Raw genomic sequence first — 22127 nt, 5'->3', positions numbered from 1 at the left:
GGCCACACCAAAGTTCCCAGCTTTATCACTATGAATCTGACCCTCCTCAGCTGGCTCCAGGATCTATTGCTCAGTTTGGACCAGAACCCAGCAGAAAAGGGGGCTATAACTTCTTGTGTTGGAGACACCAACACAAGCCAAAGAGAATGACAACAGCTTAGTTTGTTAAAGATCCCAAGTTAGGCTCTAGAAACAATATCTAAAGTGATGAAGCCACTAGCAAAACAGAAAATGTGCTCATTTCCCAACAGCATCACCAGTATTAGGCTTTCCTGTTGTTAATATTTTATTGTTGTTCAGTGAGCAAGTGGCATTACCAACTGCTCGTCCCTCAGGTGCTGCTCTAAGCCAGCCCCATGCAGTCCTACCTTTTCTGTCCGCCAAGCACCGGCGAAGCAGCTTCACGGCCTCCCGCCGGCCTTGCTTTGCAGCCATGATCAGCCAGTCCACGGCAGTGCAGTTGTTAAGCTCTTCATCTGCGTCGCTGGCTAACTGCAGGTAGTGTTTCCCCACCTGCAGGCCAGACACCACGTTCCACCTCCAGCTTCTCGGACTCCCTCCTGCCCCTTGATCCTGGCCAGTCCCCCTCCTTTCACCCACCGCCCTTCGTCACCCAGGCAAGAAGAGAGGGGCAGGAATGGGGTCCCACTGGGCATCTACATTAGGCTGGGCCCTACTGAGCCTCTGGGCACTTGTTCTTCCTTAAAACATCGTGACACAGGTGTGGCCACCCCCTTCCTCAGAACGAGGGGACTGCAGGCTCCAAAGTCTATTGACTTTCACCCTTCAGCAGCTCCTGGCCAGCAGTCGCTGAGGCACACCGCCAGGGGATGGAATTTCAGGTTACGATGGGCCCACTTGCCACCTCTCAAGATAGTCGGGGGACCACAGAAAGTCAGGGCTGCAGAGAGGCCAGCACGCCAGGGGTTGGCATGGGCCCACAACTGGCCCACTGCCTACTTTTGCAAGTCAAGTTTTACTGGAACACAAGCGCAGCCACGCTGCACACGTGCAGTCCACGGCAAAGCTGAGTAGTTACAGCAGAGATCATATGGAGTCCAAAATATGTACCACCTGGCCCTTTGCAAAAAAACGCTTGCTGACATGGTCCAATCCTCTCATTTTACATATGAAAAAGTGAGGCCCAGAGGAAAGACAGAACCCACAACAGGACTGTTCTCCCACCTCTGATGCCTGGGCAACAGGCTGTAAAAGAAACTTTAAAGTACGATATGGCCATAAGGTAGGAACAAGAAACTTCCTCATTTATGGTTTTACAGGAAACCTTCCTCCTCCTTAGGAAAAAGAGAGGGTCGGAAATTGCTCCGGATGACTGTGGTCGCCTGCTTGAGCCACATACAGAAGGACAGAGTGAGGCAGTGAGAAGCAGCTGCTCGGGACCTGTCCATACAGCCTCTGAGCCCTCTGGAAAGGTGGGCATGGTCACCTCCCCAGGGCTGGCCTGACGGTGAAAGCAGAGGTGGGACGCAGAAGCATCAGGCACATGGCCGCTGCCTGGAGCTCACCTCTTCCTTCTCCTGCAGTCTCAGGTTCCCATGTGCCACATCGGGGGCTGGACTCTGGGGTCCCCCCACCCCCTCTGGTATTCTAGACCATAAGCTGAGAAAGCAGCAAGAGCTCTGCACACTGACGCAGCCAGAAGGCAGTGCCAGGGGCCAACGGGTGGGTCCTGGAGTCTGCGACCTGGGCCTGAATCCCGGCTGCACCACTGGAGCTGTGTAAACTTGGGTGGCAAATCGCTGAAGCTCTTTGTCTTAGTTTCATCCAAAAAGCAGGCATGGTAATTACCACCTCCGAAGACGCGCTAAGGGTGATGCGAGATGTTGACGACCGTGCTGAGGTTAACACCCCTCCCTCCTTTTTCCCGGTGTACTTGGGTTCCTGAAACCCACCAAGCTCCCCTTGCCTCGGCCTCTGCTCTTGACTCTCTGTCTGCACTGCCCAGGTGTGCAGGGCCCGCCCTCGGCTGGGACGGCCCCACAGAAGGCACCAGCCCCTGCCACCTCCTGGCTCAGGACCCTGTTGGTTTCTCTCCTTAACATGACTTAGAATAATTTCATTTATGTGTCTGTTTACCTGGTTTTGCCTGCTCCTGCCCCTAACCTGTCACCCCGTGAGGATGAGGCCATGTCTGTATGGCTCACCACTGCATCCCAGCACTGGGACAAACCCTGGGCCCTGGAAGATGCCAGGTGAACAGTCACTGCCCTGGGGCCCCGTGCGCACAGCTCATGGCCAAGGGAATGGACACCCAAGGAGGCAGGAGTGTGCAGCACACGCAGTGGCAGGGGTGTGTGTGCACCGAGCAAGCCAGGCACGGGGAGGACGGGAAGGAAGCAGGGGGGTGGGCGACCAGGAGGAGGTAATGCCCAAGACAAGGTGTGAGCTGAGCAAGGGATGAGCACTGCTTCCCATAGGGGTGCAGGGAGAAGAATCAACAGAGCCAACATGGGAACCCAACACGGAGCTCGGTGCACCGTGGGGCACACAACGCTCCCATCCCTGTTCTCAGGCACTGACTCTTCTCTGTGGGCTGCAGAGCTCGCAGCCAGGCCCGCCGTGCTGGGCTAGGCCCGAGTGCCCTGCCAACACCGCGTCCTCACCTCCGTCTGCGCCTTGGGGTCCCCGGCCTTGGCCTTCTCCAGGATTTCTTCGAAGGGGATTCCTGCATCTCCTTTCACAGGCCCTTCAACATGGAAGAGACACAGTGTCACAAGCCAGACCTTGCCACGTGTCAGAGGAGTGGCGGGGACAGCAGGGGAGGTCTCCAGAAGACCTGGTGCCGCTTCTCCCTCTAAAGTCCAGGCCAGGAGCACAAGGACAGACACAGGGACAGAAGAGATGCCTAGAAAGCAGCCGTCTGCCTTCTAGTTTACAAACAGCCCCAGAGCAAACAGCAAATGCTACCCAGGCGGGGTGGTTTCCAATGGCAACTCAGAGCTCTGAGGGTGGGAGGCATGGGAAGGAAGGGCACAGACCCGAGTCCCACCATCACCCCCTTGGCTTAGGCCTGCTCTAACCAGGGCTCTAGAAAGATCCAGCGGCTCCTCTGAAAGCCCATGACCTAAGTAATAAGAACCTGCACCCAATGCCCAGCACCCCAAGAAGTCAAGTTCATGGTTTCCAGGATTGTGTCGTTGACAGACATATGTTTTTGGAGGTTACAATCAGTGTACACACATCTTGATATTAACGGTTTTTACTTAAGAGTGAACGGGCTGTCATAACAAGAACACCATAGACTAGGTGGCTTTTAGAAACAACAGAAATTTCTTTCTTTCAGTTCTGGAGGCTGGGAAGTCTAAGATCAAGGTGCCAACAGATGCAGCATGTGGTGAGGGCCCCACTTTTGGTTAATGGGGCTTCTTGCTGTGTCCTTACACAAAGAGGAAGAGGGTGCCCTCTGGGGCCTCTTTTTTGAGGGCACTAATCCCAGCAAGAGGGGGCCACCCTCATGGCCTGGTCGCCTGCCAAGGCCCCACTTCCTGATACCACCACATCGGGGGTGAGGATTTCAGCACACGAACTGGGGGAGACAAACGTCCAGGCCACAGTGGTGAACTGTTCTCGGCCTCCCACACTGCACTGCCGTCACCTCACCGTCTCAGGCCCGTCAGTCCCACCGGGCCACACAGTCGGCTGCTGGGCCTTTCCTCCGACAGGTCTTTGTGCTGTTCTTGATAATCCCTTACTTTGTAAAATGGTGCCACAAGCCATTTTGTGCGTATACTTTTCTTTTGGGAAGTTATTTTCCTAGCATAGGTTCTCCAGTTGGATTACTAAGCCAAGCACCCAATATCATTATGACTCATGCTCTACTTTACTTTCTAAAAAGTTATCCCAATCACAAAAGCTTCATACAACCACACCAGTTGCACTAACCTTGCTAACAACAGGAAATGACATATGATCCCCAGTAACAACACACCAAGGACCAGCTTTCTTTGTCCAATTCATCCACAGGTCTCCGAGAACCAGCCTGTGCCAGGCTCTGAGCCGGGCTCTGCGGCACTGACTGGCACCCAGGTCTGTGGGAGACAGGACTCCGGCAGGGGACGGCGTGGGAAGTGGCCTGGACAACACAAGCTCGCCAGGCTCAAGGCAGAGAGAGGGCTCACATCTGGTCTGCAGAGGGCAGAGGGAGGCTGGGGTGACTCAAAGGTGCAGGCGGCAGGGGAGGCCCCCACAGGTGAGGTGTGTGTTCCGGGAAGGAGGGATTCAAAGCATCCTTCACAGCCCACACAGGGGAGGCACACACAGCCCAGCCCGGTTGTGGACACCTTGCCAACAGGGAGGGGTATCGGGCTCGACTTCCTTGGACATTCCTGGGCGACGGCTTCAGGCCCACAGAGCAGCACTTCTCGGCGGCCCCAGTCCTTGGCGCTGGTGCTCCCAATCCATGAAGGCCAGTTCTCTCTGCTGGCTGCCGCTGTCCCCCAGCCCCTGCGTGTGCCTCCCGGCCACGGGCTCCGCAGCAGGCTGACGCCTCCTCAGACACAGAGCCCGCGCCTGTGGGCTCACCGGGGAGTGTGTGTGTTCGGAGTGGCACTGACACACTCGAGTGACCTGGCACAGGTCCCCCCACCTCTCTGGAGCAATTCCAGTCCAGTCGTTAATACCGAGCTCACAGGGCGGTTTGGTGAGACGAGGTACTCTGTGTCAAGCGAGGGGTCTTCTCCCTCCCTCCGCGCGTCTCTCTCAGCGGCCCCAGGGAGCTGCCATCGCTGGCGCTGTGCGTCCCAGCTCCTCTCTCGAGTTCAAATCTCTTCTCTTAACTCATAAGTCACATTATTTTTCTCCCTTTTTTAAAAAAATCAGGATATAAGATTCCATTCTACATTTGTTGGCTAAAAAGATTCTTCTAGTCCGTGATTAGTTTTTCACAGAAGATATTTATAGGCTGACATTTCAAGAAGTCTCCCCAATATAGTCTCTCTGAGACATACACAACACCCTCTCCGTTATTCCAGCCTCCACTTGGCAGCGGCAGAAATGTTTCTACGGCCACCCAACACGGCTCCTGCCGCAGACCAGTTGGAGGGGCCTGGCTTTGTCCATCACGTACATAGGAGCCTCCACCTGGGGCAAAGGCAACCCCCACCGTGCCCATTGCCCAGTGCCAATGTCACCTCCAGGCGCTGGCTGAGTCAGTGTGGACCACTAAGGACCACAAAACACACACTCTGCGTGCCCAACCTCCACTCCGTGAGGCCCCTTTTGGGGAAACACCACCCACATTTTCAGTCCTCGTGGCCTGGGTGGCACTGCCCCTCTCCCAAATGCTGCACGGAGGGAAAGCCCACCGGAGAGAGGGCAATGCAGGAAAGCAGTGGCGCGGGGGGAGGGGACGAGCACTTGCCAATGACATCACCTGAGCCCTGGATCCAGCCATGCCTGAAGCAAACTAGTCTAGACTCTGCAGATACATGGACTAATTAGCCCCCCTCTGCCCCCTGTCTTGCTTGTGCCAGTTTACAGTGGGTTTCTGTCCCTTGCAGCTGAGAAGGTCCTGAATCTAACCTGTTTTTTGAAAGTTTTCCTATCAATCCCAAAACAGCAGTCATTAGAGCTGTACAACCAGGAACAGGTCCTTACCGCTGAGGGGATCCATGGAGACACCCCCCATCTCGTGAATTATTCCTCTTCCACGGATCCACGCATTTGAAGGCCTCGTGATGCCACGCTGACTAGCAAACGGCCCGTGCTTGCACGTGAGCTCGCTAGGTGAGGGGCACCTGCTCCAGGACGCGGCCCCTCCAGGCAGAGCCCACTGCCTCTTCCCGCTGGAACCTGGTTCACGTTGCCACCAGCCTTTGTGGGCGCCATCTATGCCCGCTGGGCTAGACAACCCACCTCGGTCCCAGCTTCCAGCACTAGGCTGGACTGTACACAAGGAGCAAATGGAGGAGGGACAGACGGACGGGAGTCCCATGAGGAAGCCACCACAAGCAGGGCCTGCATCGCTCCTCTCTGTCCCCCTAAATCCCAGCACAGCCCAGAACGCAGCACATGCTGGGATGACTGCCAAGTTCAACTCCCTCATTGGAGCAGGTATTCTGTGGAAATGGAAGGAGCAGAGCAACGTCTTCCCACGCACTGAGAGCATCAGACCCAGCCCGGGGAGGGGGCTGGGAGGCCTCTGGCTTCCTTCCCAACACCAGCAATGCACGAGACCCTCCCAGGGAAGCCGGCGTCCATCTTCACACTGCGGTGCCATCTAGATATGCTTCAGTCATTTTTTAGAATTTCTGGATGCATGTCAAACGCTCTTAAAAGAAGAGTGCAATCTTAAACATGTAGTAAATAAATATGACGTAACCCTCCTGTCTCCAGGGTGCTGTGCCCCTCTCACGTCCTCACTCCTTGGCCTCCAGAGTCTCCGTTCCTCTCGTGACAACCACCCCCTGGGGCTGCGCTGAGGGGAAAGGCGGAAAGAAAGGAGGTGTGCTGTGTGGCGCCACCATCCCTGGGCCGGACATGGGGCAGGGGTCTTGCACCAAGGGGGTCCCACACACGGGACGGCTGGGATCAGCCTGCACCAAGGGGTGTCCCCTAAGCTTTCGAGACGGATGCTTGTTCTTGTGAATGATCCTCATAATCCTCTCTCTTCCCCGGCCTGGCTGAGTGCTGAGGCGGGGCAGAGGCAGACAGTGGTCTAGGGGTCCTGGCCAGGAAGTCAACCTTCTACCGGCCCCTAGCAGGGGCTGTGGACTCAGCCTCCATCACCCACCCAGCACACACTTCCTGAGCACTGGCCCCACGCTGGTCTGAGTGCCGGGAGCTGAAGGCCCCGAGAGGGGTGAGGCAGGGCGCTGCCCTGGGGCCAGGGGAGGATGGCCACGGTCCATCCATGCAGGGTCGGGCCGTGCAGGTGACTGGAGGCATCCATCCTGATGGTAGGAGGCTTCCTGGAGGATGTCCAAGGCTTGGCACCCAAGCAGGAAGTTACAGGTAACATGACAGGCACGTCGCCAAGTTTCCAAAGGACTCAGAAAACCATCTGGGTGAGCCACATCTGTCCTGCCACTATTTCTCACGATAGGTCAGCCTACGGTTTGGGGGTCACAGCACAGGCAGCACAATCAAATGGACCATGTCAGGATAGAATAAAAGGTATGAAAGGCTGATTCCTAAATTATCAATGGCCTGGCCCCCTGACCAGACAGCACGACTGTGTGTCACTCACTGCTGTGCCTGTCCCAGGGCAGTGTGGCTCAGCGTACCGAGTCCTTGCACTCCCACATTCGCACCAACACCTGGCCCCTCCTTGGCACCCTTGCACCTGCCGTCTGAGTCCTGACCCACCGGGAGCCGCCCCCAGGCCCCCATCTCAGGCTGTGCCACCACCATCCTCCCAGCAGGTCCAGCCAGAAACCTCGACGCCACCCTCACGGCCCCCCTCCCTGCCCACCCACCCCTCAGCCACCACACAGACCAGCTGCACCTCTCTTCCCGACCGCCTCCTCGCTGGCTCCTTTGGCCTCCCACCAGCCGTCTCCACACAGCACCAGGGGGTTTCTCTTTAATGTGAAATGATCTCCACATTAAATCCCTTTAACGGCTCCCATCCCACGCACAAGAATCCCCTCTCTCCTTTCCTTGACCCTCTAGGCCCTGCTGGCCCTAGCAGAACTCTTGGCCCCACAGCAGCCCCCAGCTGAGCTCCCTCCCCTGGGTCTAGGAGACATAGACCCATGGTGCCCGGCACGTTCCGCCCTAGGCAGGCCCTTCCTCCCTCCCTTGCCTAGCGGCTGCCTCCTGTCTCCTGTCCCGGCCTGCTCAGTCAACACTGGGGAGTCCTTCCTGCAGGCTGCACCTCTCCACCCTAGGTGCCATCCTTATCCGTGCCTGGCACCAACAGCTGGGAGGCCTTGCAGACCCTGTGCAGCAGTCAGGCCCACGAGGCCCTGGCGGATCACAATGTGCCCGCCCATGACCAAGAGTGCCTTGTGTCTGCCGCAGCCCTTTATCCCCCGGGCTGTACAAAGCGGCTCTCAGCCAGGTGCACAGACTTGCAGAACAGTGCGATGGCAGCTGAGCATGGCTTGGAGTCACCTCCACGCTCTCTGTGCCTGCTGGGTCACCTAGGACCAGGTGTGAAGAGCCCAGCTTCATTCTTATGTTGAGCAGAACGGGCCCCTTTGAGCTGAAGACACCATGGAAGAAGGGGCGTGGGACTCTACCACAACCACCCATGAAGAAACCACCCCCTCACCCATCAGCTGGGGCTGCGAGCTGGCCAGGCAGGCGCTGCTCTGGCTCAGGGACACGTGACTTGGGCAGCTCAGCCTTGTCAAAATCAGAATCCACACATCTCGTGTGTGGGTGTCTACGCTCCAGCCCGGCAGCCTCACACTTCCCTATGGTCTCTTTCTGGCCTGTGTCACTGCTTTCTTTACCTGTCTGGTGAAGCATCTAAGTCCTGACCCGCTTCCCACATGGCAGGTGACTTGCCAAGGCCACAGAGCCAGGATGGGAAGTACGAGGTTCCAGCCCAGGGAACTTTCCAGTGCAGCCCCTGCCCTACTTAGCTTAAGAGGAGAAGAGGGATCCTGGAAGGCAGCCAGAGAGAGGGGACCCCAAGGCAGCTCTGGTCCTATCTGCCAAGTGCACAGGCCAAGGGGCGGCTCCGGCAGTGCCTTCTCCAGGCAGCCCTCCTGCTGCCCCAGGAGTGATGGGGCTCTTTCCTGGGAGCCCCCAATGGGGCTGCAACATGGGTGGTCCCCAGCACCGCACTCAGCCCCAGGACCAGAGCCTGCCACATGGGGCTCCCTGGGCACAGCTGACCTGAGGCACCAGGCGATGGTCAGTGCTCTGCCCTAGGTCATGGGCAGCCCATTGCAGAGCGTAAGCTCACAGTCTCTGAGTTCAAATCCCCACTTCACCCTTGCCAGCTGCCGCTCCCTGGGCCCTCTAGTCAGCCTCTTTCCCTCAGTGTTCTCACCTGAAAAATGGGGTGGCAACAGCGCCCACCTCCCGGGCACAGGTGGCAAGTGGGCTAATGACCTAGAAGGTGCCTTGCTGGGGAAAGGGTTAAGTACTCGCTCTCATTGTTACCACGTATATTTTAACTGATGCTCATTCCCCTCTGTGGGGCAGACAGGGGAGCTAAGTAATTGAACTTCTCACACCAGCTGCTCCTGGCACATACTCTGGGCCCCGCCCTCCCCACAGCCTTTGAGTGTCCAGGGCCAGCAGGGCTGGCTGTCCCCACATCAGTGACCAGTGACTGAGACAGGCCAGGCCCACTGCCCCCATGGGGGTTGAGGGGGAGCAGAAGCCTCACCAACCACACCAACCACACCTGCTTCCTGACTTTTATCTGAAACTCACATAATCTTGGACTCTGTCCTCCATGGGCCGCTCTGCATTACCCAGATTGAAACCAAGTGTTTTGAGCCCTGGTCTCTGACCCCCTGGGACATGAGGCAGTGGAAAGGGGGCGGCATTTGGGGCTGGCCAGATCCTGGGGTCAGGTCCTCCCTGCCCAGGGGCCTTGGAGACAAAGCAGAAGAACTCAGTGATCTTCTAAGGGGACGCAAAGACCAAAAGAGCCCAAGGATGGGGTGAGTTTCTGAAGGTAAATGAAGCTGGCCCAATGCACTGCACTCAGAGCTGGGTGGGCCTTCCGGCTCTGCTAGGGAGGTGGCTGGTGTGAGAAAGGAGAAGGGTACCAGCGGGTCACCTGGGCTAGTCACTTAGGCTCTGTTCCTCAGTTTCCCCTCATGGGCTGCTGTGAGGAGTCACAAGCTGGCACATGGATAGGGCTGGTGCACACAGCAGGGGCTCACCATGGGTTTGGGCCCTCTGCCAGAGGGAAGGGGCACTGCTGAGCTGGGGTGAGCCCCCCTGAGGCCACCAGCCTCTCTAGGGGAAAGGCGGAGGATGACAGGGGCCTGAGTGAGCTACGGAAGGTGCCAAGGGGCTGCCGAGGGCAGCGGGGCTAAGACGCCCCTCACTCAGACCCACCACCTGGGGGACAAACAAAGCCTCCTATCAGCTCAGCCTGTGAACACCAAGGATCATAGCATCCCACCTGGAGGTGGGGTAAAGGACACCCACACGCCTCCTTGGGAGAGAAGAAATCCAGCACTGAGGACTTCACCCAGACCAGGCCTTATCCCCCAAAGTGCAGCTGTCTTCTTTGTGGCCAGCCACCCTGGCCAGGCACAGCCCAGGGAATTCACTTCACAGCAAACGGAACACGGCCTCAAGCAAAAACTGTGAGGCCAGGAACGGTGGCTCATGCCGGTAATCCTAGCAACCTGGGAGGCCGAGGCAGGTGGATCACTGAGCCCAGGAGTTCAAGGCTGCAGTGAGCTACAATGACGCCACTACACTCTAGCACGGGTCACAGAGACAGACTCTGTCTCCGAAAAAAAAAAAAAAAAAGAAGAAAAACCCCCCAAAACCAGAAACTGTAAAGCACTACACAGGAGCCGGGGAGGAGGGCCAGTGGGGAAGGACAGGTGCCTGGTCACCAGACTCGGGCAAGTCCACTGGTGCCCTGAGGAGCTGCACCTGCCACACAGGTAAAGGCGAAAGGCCCTGAGGGAGGTGGGAGGCCCCACAGTGGACCTTTATTGCACATGCCAGGAGCTGCAGGGCCCTGAAACGCAGGGGACCGGGTGGGAGGAAGCCACAGGGGTGGCTGGGCTCCGTGCCCACCCTGCTTTCACTACACAGCCCCGCCTGGGCTTCCCGCCCCACCACTTACCAGCTGCTCTGTCTCGGCTCCTGGCGCGCTGGGCCCGGGGCTTGGCTGGGGCAGCTGCGTCTCCCAAACCAGGGCCAGGGCCAGCCTGGGGCCCGGGAGCTCGGGGCGCTTCGCTGCCCTCCTGCTCCACTGAGGCAGTGGCACTGAGCCGGGAGCGAGCCTGGGGCTGCGGCACCGGTGGGGCCTGTGGGTGGGAGGGGCCCGGCAGAGGGGCGCTGGAGTCCATCCTGCAAGAAAAGCCGTGGTCAGACTCACACCAGGGCCAGAATGCCCAGCCAGCTCCAGCTCTTGCTGTCTGGTAAGGAGACAGGGAAGCAAGGGCCCACTCCTACGGGATCTCATGTCCGCCCACCACAGCCAGGGCCAGCCCCGCTCTCCAGGTGAGGAAGCCGAGGGAGGACGCTCACTCCAGGGCATCCAGCCTGACAGAGCGCACAGCAGTTATGGTCTCAGGCCCTGACACCTCGAGGCCTGGAGTCCCTGCCTCACTGGACATGAGCCATGTGACCTTGCTCTGGTGTCCTTGTCTGAGAAATGGGGATGATGACAACACTCACAGGTCATCCACGTGGAGCCCTGAGCACAGCACCTGGCTGTGGGGGGCTGAATGGGGCCCCCAAATGATGTGCCAAACAATGTGAACATGACCTTATTCGGGAAAACAGGTCTTTGCAGATGTATTAAGGACCTTGACATGACGTCATCCTGGATTGGGGTGGCCCTAAATCCAATAACTGGTGTCTTACACAAAGAGGAGGGAAGCAGAGGCAGGCAGACGGCCGTGTGAAGGCTAGAGTGAGGCAGCCATGCCAAGAGCTGCCCGCCACCACCAGACACCAGAGAGAGGAAGGGACCAACCCTGCCTACACCTTGATTTTAGACCTCTGACTTCAGAACCATGAGAGAATACATTTCTGTTGTTTTAAGCCACTAAGATTCTAGTAATTTCTTATGGGAGCCCCAGGAAATGAATACACAGGTGCAGAATAAAAGATAAATGTGAGAAGGGGATGGGAGGGGAGGCTGGGGAAGGGGAGGCTGGGGGAGGGGAGGCCGAGGGAGCCAGAACCGAAAGCCGGATTGGCCCAGTCCAGGGCCCTCTACACGAGGCCTGAAACACAGGACAAAAGTCACAGAACTTCGATGCCCCAGATATCAACACATACTAAAAAGCAAACTAAGGCATGCAGTGCGTTGGGTTAGAACAGACTAGAGTGCACAGAGATTCTGACACGTGTCAGGACAGGGGAAAGCGCTTTGTTTTATTCAATAGAGGGCCCTCACGTGCTGCTTAGCAACATGGAAAAACACCACCATCCACATAATTAAGGGCAGAAGGGCAGCCATGGGCCACAGACCGCACAGCTGACAGCTCTGGAGGACCCCCAGCCCCAGGACCCCGATGCTCTGTGCGGGGGCAACCCCCTGAAACTGTCAGACCTCATGCGCGCTGTGTGGGCACAAGGAAACTCGTCCTTAGATTCCCAAATGACCCTCCCCAGCCTTAGTGGTGCAGAGCAAGGGGAGGCTGGAAGTTAAAAATCTGCTTCTAGCCCCAACCTGCCACGAACCTGTGCCCACCAGCTGTGTGGTCCTGACAGGCCACGTCCCTCTCTGCCCCTCAGCTGTGATGGGGACCATCACTCTCAGGGGCAACGGTGAGCCTTGAGACCAGGGACTGTGAGCTGCACCAAGGGGCCAGGGTGCTGGCCATCTCCGAACACCCAGACCTAGCACCGAGCCTTGCCCCAGCAGGTGCCTAGGGGACATTTCTGGGGATTGTGGCCACTGGAAGAACCAGGAGTGGCCCTAGGCTCCCTACACAACAATTTCTGCTCCATCCTAAATGGGTCCTAAAGATCAGATCTGTGTCCACTCAAGAACTCTGCAGATTTCAATCTGGACATTTCTCCCTCAGAGGGACTCAGATCTTATTTGAAAACATCCCCCAGATGCAAACCAAAAGCATGGTCAAGCCTTGTGAGCCTCCCGGTCTGTTCACCCCACAACACTGGCCACTCTTCAACATCCACGTGCCACTGCTGACTACACTTTTGTCTCCCGGTGCCCTTTGCCTGGACTGCCCTCCTGTCCCCTCCCCCAGTCCAGAGCTCAAGAGACACCTCCTTTGCAGGAGTTTCCAAGCTGCCCATCTAAGTCCTGGGTGTCAGGTAAACACACAGCACTCAGGCCGTCACCTCCCACCCGAGCCCTCCCTGTGTAAGAGGTGAGTGAGCACAGCACCGACCCGGCCAACAAGATGCAATTTTACAGCCAGAAGCAACATGGGGAGTGGAATGTCCCTTACTAGTAGCTACTGGACCTCACTTTGTCTGTTTCCCCACCTGTAAAATGGGGACAACACGTCCCACAAACGGGTGCTATGAAATTAAGCGCATGATGGAAGAGAAAGCAATAGGCAAACTGTAAGGCATTAAAAAAAAAGGCCCTAAGTAGATACTCCCAGGTGCTAAATAAAGGCATGCTTGGTTGAAAAACACTTCATAAAAGGAATTTCAGAAGAACAGATTCTTTTATAGCTGGCCTGTTGGGCCAAGTACTATGCCCATCACCCTACAGTCAAAATAAAACTGTTTAAAGTAAAATCTCTGGTTAGTAAGAACAGATGAATGAGGAGGATTAATTTTCAGGCTCCCTGAGGGTTGGCCAAGCCTGGTTTGGATCAAACGGCTTGTTATTTCAGAACAAAATAACTCCTGGCCGTGGTCAGTCACAGGGACAACAAAGATTAGAAAGGATCTCCCGGACAGGGGCCTGCAGGGTGTCTCCTCGTTCTCTGAGTCTTGCCTGTGACACGGAGCCCTGAGGGCAGGGCCTGCATCTCATAATGCCTGCTATCTTGCTGGGCACATGTTAGGCACTTGATATGTACAGGGTCGAAGGCCAAGGCAGCCTGGCCTAGGAGCACTATCTGGGGAATGATGTTGCTGTGTGACCCTAAGTAAGTCCCTCCCCCATGTCACGGCATCCGGCATACCCGGCTGCACCCAAGCTCTGCGCCTCCCAGCCCCAGATCCCTACTCGCTGGGGCCCCTGATGCCCAGAGCAGTGACGTGGAACCCATCATTGTGTAAGATCCAAAAAAGCAGAGTGGCCAGCATTCTTTCCCCATGAGCACCAACACGTATTTTTATCCCATCCAATCTACAAAGGCCAGCACCAAGGAGCTCGGTTTGGGGGCTGCCACCCCAGGAGAGGGCTGCACAGACCACGTATCTGCTGAGGCCAGAAGCAGAATGACCTCATGTGGCCTTCTGCCCAAAGCGCTGACCCTCGCCCAGGCCGACCCCATTCTGCTCTCCTGGGGGCAGCCCCACCTCCCCAGCCAGCTTCTCAGAAACAGGCCCCCAAGGGACGCTGAGAAGTCCACGCTCTCTCTGACCAGTGCCGCTGCCTTCGGCAGGATGCCAGCCCAGCGGAATCACCAGAGATGCCCCCAGGGCTCGCACACAGGGTGTCCACCACAATGCACTTTCCAGCACTGTCCAGAGAGGGACTGGTTATAAAGCTTCCACCCCTCCATGTGGCACAACACTGTACAGCTGTTAAACATGATCTTTGCACATGAATGTTTAAACACAAGGAAAATGTTTGTATAACACTCTTAAAGCAGGATTTAAAGCAGACTAAGCTATTATCCTGAGTCTGTTTAGGATGAAAACAAAAGTTATCTGCAGAAGGTGGGAGAAAAGGCCCCCGAAGAGGTACTTCTTATCTCTGAGTAAGATTATGGGTGGTTTTATTTATTCTTCTTTTAAATGTATTTCCCTAATTATCTACCATGAGTGTGCAATGTTTTTGGAATTAAAGCAAATGTTATTTTAAAATCCATCTGTGACCAAGCCCTAAGGGAGCGGGGCCCCGTAGGCCCTGGGCCTGTGACGGCTGCTCTGGCCTGGCCTGACCCAGCCCTCTGGCATTGGGCTGCTCCTCAAGATAAGGGCACAAAGCCCTTGGTGGCTTCCAGGTACCTATTTTTGCCCAGAGTATTAAGGGCCAAATGAAGGAACATTCCAGCTCCACTCACATTCACGTTCCTTGTGGCACGTTAACAGGAACACAGAGGGAGTCGAACTGGGAATGCCCCAGATAGCGATGGTGACAGCCAGCGTGGCCAAGCCCCCACTGCACACCTGGCACCTGCTCCATGCCTGGACTGAGGGTCTATCTTGTGCCAGGCACTGTACTGGCCACCTCGCCCTAGAGAGGACTCATCCAGGGCTGGCCTTGAGCAGTCTGGTCTAGGCTAAGAGTAGGCAACACCCAGACAGACACCGACAAAGACCAGCAGAGAGGCCTCACTCAACTGAGCAAGGGGCAGGCCAGGAATTCTGCAGAGACCTCGACCGAGCCTTCAGGACAAGCAGGCAGGAGCAGGCAAGGGCCAGGGGAAGGCATCTGGGCATTCCAGTAGGGGATGTGCCCAGAAGAAGAGGTAGCAGAGGGATAACGAGCTAGCAGTGTGGCCAGGAAAGTGCAGGTGGCCAGGATGTGACCACTGGGGAGGGGACACAGGAAGAGAGAAGAGGCTGAGTGAGCAACAGAGCAGGTCCCCAAAGGCCAGAACGCATGCCAGCTGAGGAGGCAGACTTGACCCTACAGGACAGAGGGAAGTGGCAGTTAAGGAACCATCAGGGTTGCATGGGGACAGAAGGGGACTGGGGAGACCAGGGAGGGCTGGTGGCCCTACAGGTCTGAACAAGAGCAGGCATCTGAGCGAGGGTTGGGAGCCAGGAGAGCCAGGAAGTCACCAACTGGATGCGAGGAGTGAGGAGGGCAGGGGATGGCCTGGTTTGTGGCTGGGGGCTGCAGTGGTGTTGCCACTTCCTGAGGTGGGGGTGTGGGAGGGGAGGGTGCTGTACAAAGCATAAAGCCCCTACCTATTAGGATGCTCATCACCACCATTATGGACAGCTGTTTCGCGTCTATCCTGCAATTTCTGGTGTTCTCCTCTGGGACCAGCCGGTCCAGGGATGGGCAGGAGAGACCCAAGTCAGGGAGCCCCACCCCCACCCCCATACTCTCCCATCCTGGGAAGGAGGTGAGACGGCTCTCTCAGCCAGCCTTTCCTGCCTGGGGGAGGACAGCAGGGCAGGCAGGAGGAAAGGGGCTGGAATACAGAGCAACTTCGCTCTAAATCCTGGTCAGACACAAAGGGGCTCACGTGGGGATCACAGCCCCCTGCAGACAGAAGTAAACAGGAGGGGACAGTGGAAAGGGTGGCCTCTGAGCTTCCCATGGGGTCGGTCCCTCATGGTGCTGCAGAGAAGAGGCAGCCAGCACACAGGGTACCCAGGGCACAGCTCTGGAAGTGAGTGATGGATCCTGGCAGAAGGGAAAGCCCTTTACAAACTGTAAAGCCCTGGGCCAAATGCCAGGGGTCACTGTCCAAGGTGAGGGGAGGCGGAGCACTCAGGGGAGAAGGGAGGCAGAGGGCTGGCACCAGGCTCTGCCCTAACCAACTGCGTGGTCCTGGGCAGGGAACAAACCCCCCGGAGCCTCGGCTTCCTCCATAACTCCTACCCCTAAGACTACTTTGAGGGCTAAATACTGGGGGCGGGGGGGGGGGGGGGCGTTGTACAAATGCTAGTTTCTTGGAATTTCATAACATCAACTACAAAAAATGGGGTGGGAGGACCGGACTCCATCACACCCCAAAGGGCTGGGTCAGACTCTCCAGAAACTTTCCATCTATCAAATCAAAAATTAACGATTCCCAGGGCTAGGTTCATACCAGGGCGGGGCTCACTCCAGGCAGGGTCTAGGGGCTGTACCCGCCTCCCCTACGGAGAAGGAGAAGGAGCCGGAGCAGGGGAGGAACTGTCACAGAGCTCCTAAGTGGGCTGTGGGGGTTCAGCGTGACCCAGAAGCTGCCCCTCAGGTGGGCCGGGTCTCCCTGGCGGACTGTACCCCCACCCCGGCGCAGCCCCACCTGGGGGCCCAGGCACCTCCCAGGGGCCCGGCGGGCACAGGGGAAGGGCAGCCCTGGTTCCGATGGCCGTGGGGGAAGGGCATGACGGGGCAACTGGCAGGGCGGGCGCTGAGGGGCGCGGGAGGGGGACCTGCCCGCCACCCGCCCGGCCCCAGCCCACCGGCCGCTCTCCCTTTAGGGTCTGCTTCCCGCCCGCACGGGGCTTCGCGGCGGGGCTCGCGGGCTGGGACGTGCTTGGGGTCGCGGCGTCCGCGACCCCGGGCATTGGGCTGGGGAACCCCGGGCAGGACCCGGCCAGGGGTCTCCCTGAGCGTCACGCAGCGGGCGGGACCCCCGGCCCTCCAACTTCGGGGAACTTGCCGAGGACTTTGGGACCAGCCACTATCAGCTCAGAAGGGGAAACTGAGGCCCCAGGCGTGCGGCAGCTCTCTGCCCAGCCCCCTGCGCGCTGCCCACAGCCGCCGCGTGACCGCTCCCTGCCTCGAAGTACTCACCGGCCCCCGAGTGGGCCGCGAGCGGCCCCACGACGCTCTCGGGCCTCCGGGCCGACCGCAAAGTTGCTCGGGAGCCGCCCGGGAGCCGCCCGTGAGCCGCCAACAGGGAGCCGCCGGAGAAACCGAGAGAGGAGCGGACGCGGGTGCCCGGGGAGCCGGCGAGCGCAGACCCGCGCGCGCGGGGGCGGGGCAGGGGCGGGGCCTCCGGCTGCGGGCCACTCCGGACACGGCCCCACCGATGCGGTGCCGGCTCGGCCCGCTGAGCGGCCGGCGTACCCGCCAATCACCGCGCGCCTCCACCAATCGTGGTGCGCCTCGCCGGGCTGCGGCCCGTTCGGCCCCTGCGCAGCCGGGCCCCGAGCGGCGGGAGGGCGGTGCAGCCCGCCCCACAGCGAAAGTTTCCGAGCGGACTCGGGCGCCGGCCCCGCCCCGCCCCGCCCCCGGGACGTCCCGCTGCTTACGGGGCGGGGGGGGCGGGTCGCGGCAGTCTGCAGCAGGTGGTTGGACACGTGGACGGGGCTCCGGGCGCCTTTCACCCGCCACTCCGCCCCAGGGGCCCCAGATTCGTTCCCCTAGCCGTGGTAGTATTAACAACACGTTTGAGCGCCTACTATGTTCCCGCGCTGCTAGAGGTACAGAGGGCTCCCCTGACACAGCAGCAGGGTTGGAAAAATTGGCCCATTTAAGTGTGTATGTGCAGCCAAGTGCTGCTTTGAATGCACAAAATGCAACGTAGCAAGGTTTTCACAAGGTAATTGTGGGATTCATTTACAAGTAGATGTTAGCCCAGGGAGTGGTGCAAGGCTCAGGCAGTTTAGAACCTTCTTTTTTCGGTCCTGTTGGGGTGCCTGAGAGGCGTGGTTTGGAGTTGAGTGTGCACGTCTATCCTGTGACAGGCCCTCGGGTATGTGAGGCCCTGTCTGCTCTATCTCTGGCCCCACAGCCAACCTGAGATACCTGTCCTTGGTGTCACTGCAGAAACTGCAGCTCAGAGTGACTGCCAGGGATAGCACTTACTAGTATGTTGTGAACAAAATATTTGGTGTTTGGAGATGAGTTCTGTCCACTGAACATACTACCTTGGGGACTTTTGTTAAAGCGGCAGTCACCTCATTTGATTGTCCAGCTGCCTCCACAGCCCCTTCCCCTCTTCTCTTGTAACCCTGTGAGGCTCACAGAGGGGAAGGAGTCCGGCCCTGGGCAGCCCCAGCTCTGCCAAGGTTTGTTTGAGGGCTTTGACATGTTTCACACATCCAGGTTTTCCATTTCAACCCTAGCGACCCAAAGAGGCAGGTGGTGTTGTGCTCATTTAATTCAATAAGAAAACTGAGGCTCGGACATAGTTATTTGCCCAAACTTTGAAAAGACTTCTTTCCACCCAATTGTAAAAAAAAAAAAAAGAAGAAGGAGGAGGAGGAGGAGGAGGAGGAGGAGGAGGAGGAGGAGGAGGAGGAGGAGGAGGAGGAGGAGGAGGAGGAGGAGGAGGAGGAGGAGGAGGAGGAGGAGGAGGAGGAGGAGGAGGAGGAGGAGGAGGAGGAGGAGGAGGAGGAGGAGGAGGAGGAGGAGGAGGAGGAGGAGGAGGAGGAGGAGGAGGAGGAAGAAGAAGAAGAAGAAACAGAGAATTACAGAAAGTAGAAAAAAGAAAAAAATCACTCAGAGATTGTCACTGTTCACATTCGGGGGCGTATGCATATTTAAGAAAGGGTTTCCAAAAGTCACTGTGAAGACACTCACTGTACGGGGATGTGTACGACTATGTCCTTAGGGCAAAGTCTCAGAAGCAGAAGGCCTGGATCCTAATGGCTTTTTCAGAACTGTAGATAGGCGCTACCAAAACAAGTTTCTCAAAGTGGTTCCCTCTGAGAGGGCACACGCTGCACTGGGAATTCTTTGTTGTTGTTGTTTGTTTAACCCTTTACCAATATGAAAAACTAAAAATGGGCTCTGCAATTGTAACCTGCACTTCTGTGGCAACTAATGAGATTGGACATCTCATGCTTCTCAATCTTGAGAAGGATTTGCTCTCTTATTTATCTGGTGGAACTTAGAGGCTCTTTGAAAACCAATTAGATGAGTTTCTTTTATTTTCAAACTACCAGTTACCCCCATCCTTTCCTTTGGCTCAAGGGCCGGGGGCTCACCTGAACGGCTCCCTTAGCCCACCCTGGGAGCTGGCAGCCCTGCTCTCCCTGTGAGTCTGAGAGCCGAGAGGCCCCTCTAGCAGCCGGGCAGGACTTTGTCAACTCATCCTTCCTTGTCCCCAAGGGCACATACAAACTTGTCAGCCACCACCTGCTGGTTGGCCACTGCGCAGGGGCCCACATAGCCTGGTCCTCAGGGCACTGAGCACACAGTCCCAGAGAGGCTGACTCCTCACAAACCCCTGCAGGGGCCTCGGTAAGCAGAGGGAAGAGGACAGATTGAACAATGCCTCTTGGAGAGGACTAAAAGAAGAGAAGAAATTCAACGGAAATGCACAAAACTGCTTACAGACCCTTAGTCAGAGCACAGCAACATTTCACATCCTCCGCGGAGCTTAAAAACTAAGAGTAGCCAGGCGAGGTGGGAGGATCTCTTGAGGCCAGGAGTTCCAGACCAGCCTGGGCAATGTAGTGAGACTCTGTCTCTACAAAAAAGTAAAAACCAAAACAGAACAAAAAACTAAAAAAGCAATAGGCAAGTTCAGAAAGAGAACAGTGGAGGCGAGGACCAGTTAGCAAACTGGAAGCTAATGTGGAATAAATACCATATAGTATGTAGAAAAAAGACATGGATACCATCAGGAAAAGAAGGAGAGACCCAAAAGACAGTTCTAGGAGATGTATCATGCAAAAAATAGGAAGGCCAGAAAGAGCTGGGGAAGGGAAACAGAGATGAACAAAATTCTAGAAGAAAATCCCCCTGGGCTGAAGCTGTGTGTGAAGCGCAGAATGCAGGGATAAAGAGAAAATCTCGCAGCGTTCGAGAACAAACAGGTCACCTACAGAGAAGGAGGGTCAGAGTAGTACTTGGTTCCTACAGCACTTTGGAACAATGTCCAGGGACTCTGATTATATTACCCTTTTCCAGCTAGTGGGATTCATCTGTCAGGACAAAGGGAAGAAAATACCCACCCTGGCAAGACAGAGAGAGGCCCGCAGCCATGTTCCCTTTCAGAGAAAAATACCCACAGAGTTCCCTTTTCTCCAGGATGGTCAATCACAGCGGAGACCTCAAGCTAGAGCAGATGCCCAGAATAGGAAACTGTGGTAAGCAGTGGACCTTGCAAAATATACAGTATGGTTTCCTCTGAATGTGCTTGCGATTTTCTACTATAATTACCAAGTGAGGATTCTTGAAGCATAAACCACATACTGTAAGGGAAATTCATATTAGCCTGCAGGAAAGCCTTGTAGGCGGACATCGTTACATTAACTTTTAATACATTCACAAGGAAATATCGGTTTACCTGTGACTATCAGGAACTGGAAAGCAGCAGCTGGTGGAAAAGGAGCAGAGTGGAACTTCTGAGTTCACAGGTAGAAGTTGGGGGAAGGAAGCAGTAAGAAAGCAAAATTGAGGAAGGGGAAATAGCAGCAAGAGCACAGCTTCATAAAATTACACATACAATGAGATGAAATGAGTAAGACTATGGCTATCAGCTTTCATAATAAATGTGAATGGACTGAATTCCCCATCCAAAACCTGTAAGATTGGGGTAAAAATAAGGTAAGTGCTATTTACAAAAAACACACCAAAAATGTTGTCAAACAGAAGCTCAAAGTGAACATTCAAAAAGTGGAATTTTTAAAAATGGCAAATTAATATTGGATAAGGCAGGATTCAGGGCAGAAAACATTCACAGGAACATAAGGGGTACAATGTAATGATGCCAGACACAGTCCACAAAAATTTAATTGTCATAAATCTGAATGTGCCAGAAAATCTAGAAGCTAAACACTTACAGGAATAATGGTTAGAAATAGTAGGAAAACTCTGTAATTCTAGTACTCTGGGAGGCTGAGGTGGGAGGATCGCCTGAGTTCAGGAGTTCAAGACCAGCCTGAGAAAGAGCAAGACCCTATCTCTACTAAAAATAGAAAAAATTAGCTGGGTGTGGTGGTGCATACCTGTAGTCCCAGCTATTGGGAGGCTGAGGCAGGAGGATTGCTTGAGCCCAGGAGTTTGAGGTTGCTGTGAGCTAGGGTGATGCCACGGCACTCTAGTCTGGGCAACAGAGCGAGACTCTGTCTCAAAAAAAAAAAGAAAAAGAAAAAGAAATAGTAAGAGAACTATTAAAACCCAGCTCTGGTGGGAAAAAGAGCTAGCTGTTCCATACTGTCTCCTCTAGAAAACCTGTCCTCAACCCCCCATGGAGCTGAGCCGTGCACATTGCTGTTGAGTATTGAATGAAGGAATGAGTCACCCTGTGCAAGGACTTCATACAAGCTCTTTCTTGCCTACAGGACAGTGTCCAAATTCGTTAACGTGACATCCAAATATGTCCTCTACAACTTCAGTCCTCTGATTCTTTCCCACAATTTTCAGATTCTATGTTCATGTTCTTGTCCTTCTTCCTTCCCTACTCCTAGTTAGAGCCGCTCCCACTTACTCAATAAACATGTATAGACTTCCTGCCTGTTCCAGGCACTGGGCTACATGCCCAAGTGCCTGGAGAAAACAAGACAGAAGCTTAGTGAGTTATCTTCTGAAGGACAGCAGAGTTGGGGGCATTTGGGCCAAATAACACCCCCCAGAGATACCAGGTCCTAGTTCCTAGAACTGGAGGATGTTATCTTATTTGGACAAGGGTTTTTGCAGATGTGATTAAATTAAGGCTCCTGAGCTGGGCAGTTAGCCTTGATTATCCAGGGGGACCCTAAATATAATCACAGATGTCTCTGCAGGAGGGAGGCAGAAGGAGATTTGACCACACACAGAGGAGAAGTGGGTGTGAGTCGGA

At 55.9% G+C, this 22127-nt stretch overlaps 1 protein-coding gene across 1 annotated transcript in view; it reads right to left on the bottom strand.

Moving 5' to 3' along the window:
* Positions 1-17322, bottom strand: part of WFS1 (wolframin ER transmembrane glycoprotein) — a 30186-nt gene extending 12864 nt beyond the window's left edge. The window contains exons 1-4 of the mRNA XM_045528372.1: positions 17186-17322; positions 10739-10965; positions 2625-2707; positions 369-513 (exon numbers count right to left, since the gene is read on the bottom strand). Of these exons, the coding sequence (XP_045384328.1) occupies positions 369-513; positions 2625-2707; positions 10739-10964 (454 nt within the window). The 5' untranslated portion in view covers position 10965; positions 17186-17322. The remainder of the gene's footprint in view (positions 1-368; positions 514-2624; positions 2708-10738; positions 10966-17185) is intronic.
* Positions 17323-22127: the final 4805 nt, after the last annotated feature.

The sequence above is a fragment of the Lemur catta genome, chromosome 17 (genome assembly GCF_020740605.2).
Source record: "Lemur catta isolate mLemCat1 chromosome 17, mLemCat1.pri, whole genome shotgun sequence".
Classification (NCBI taxonomy): domain Eukaryota; kingdom Metazoa; phylum Chordata; class Mammalia; order Primates; family Lemuridae; genus Lemur; species Lemur catta.
The sequence above is the reverse complement of the archived record's forward strand: the minus strand, read 5'-3'. Positions and strand labels throughout refer to the sequence as shown.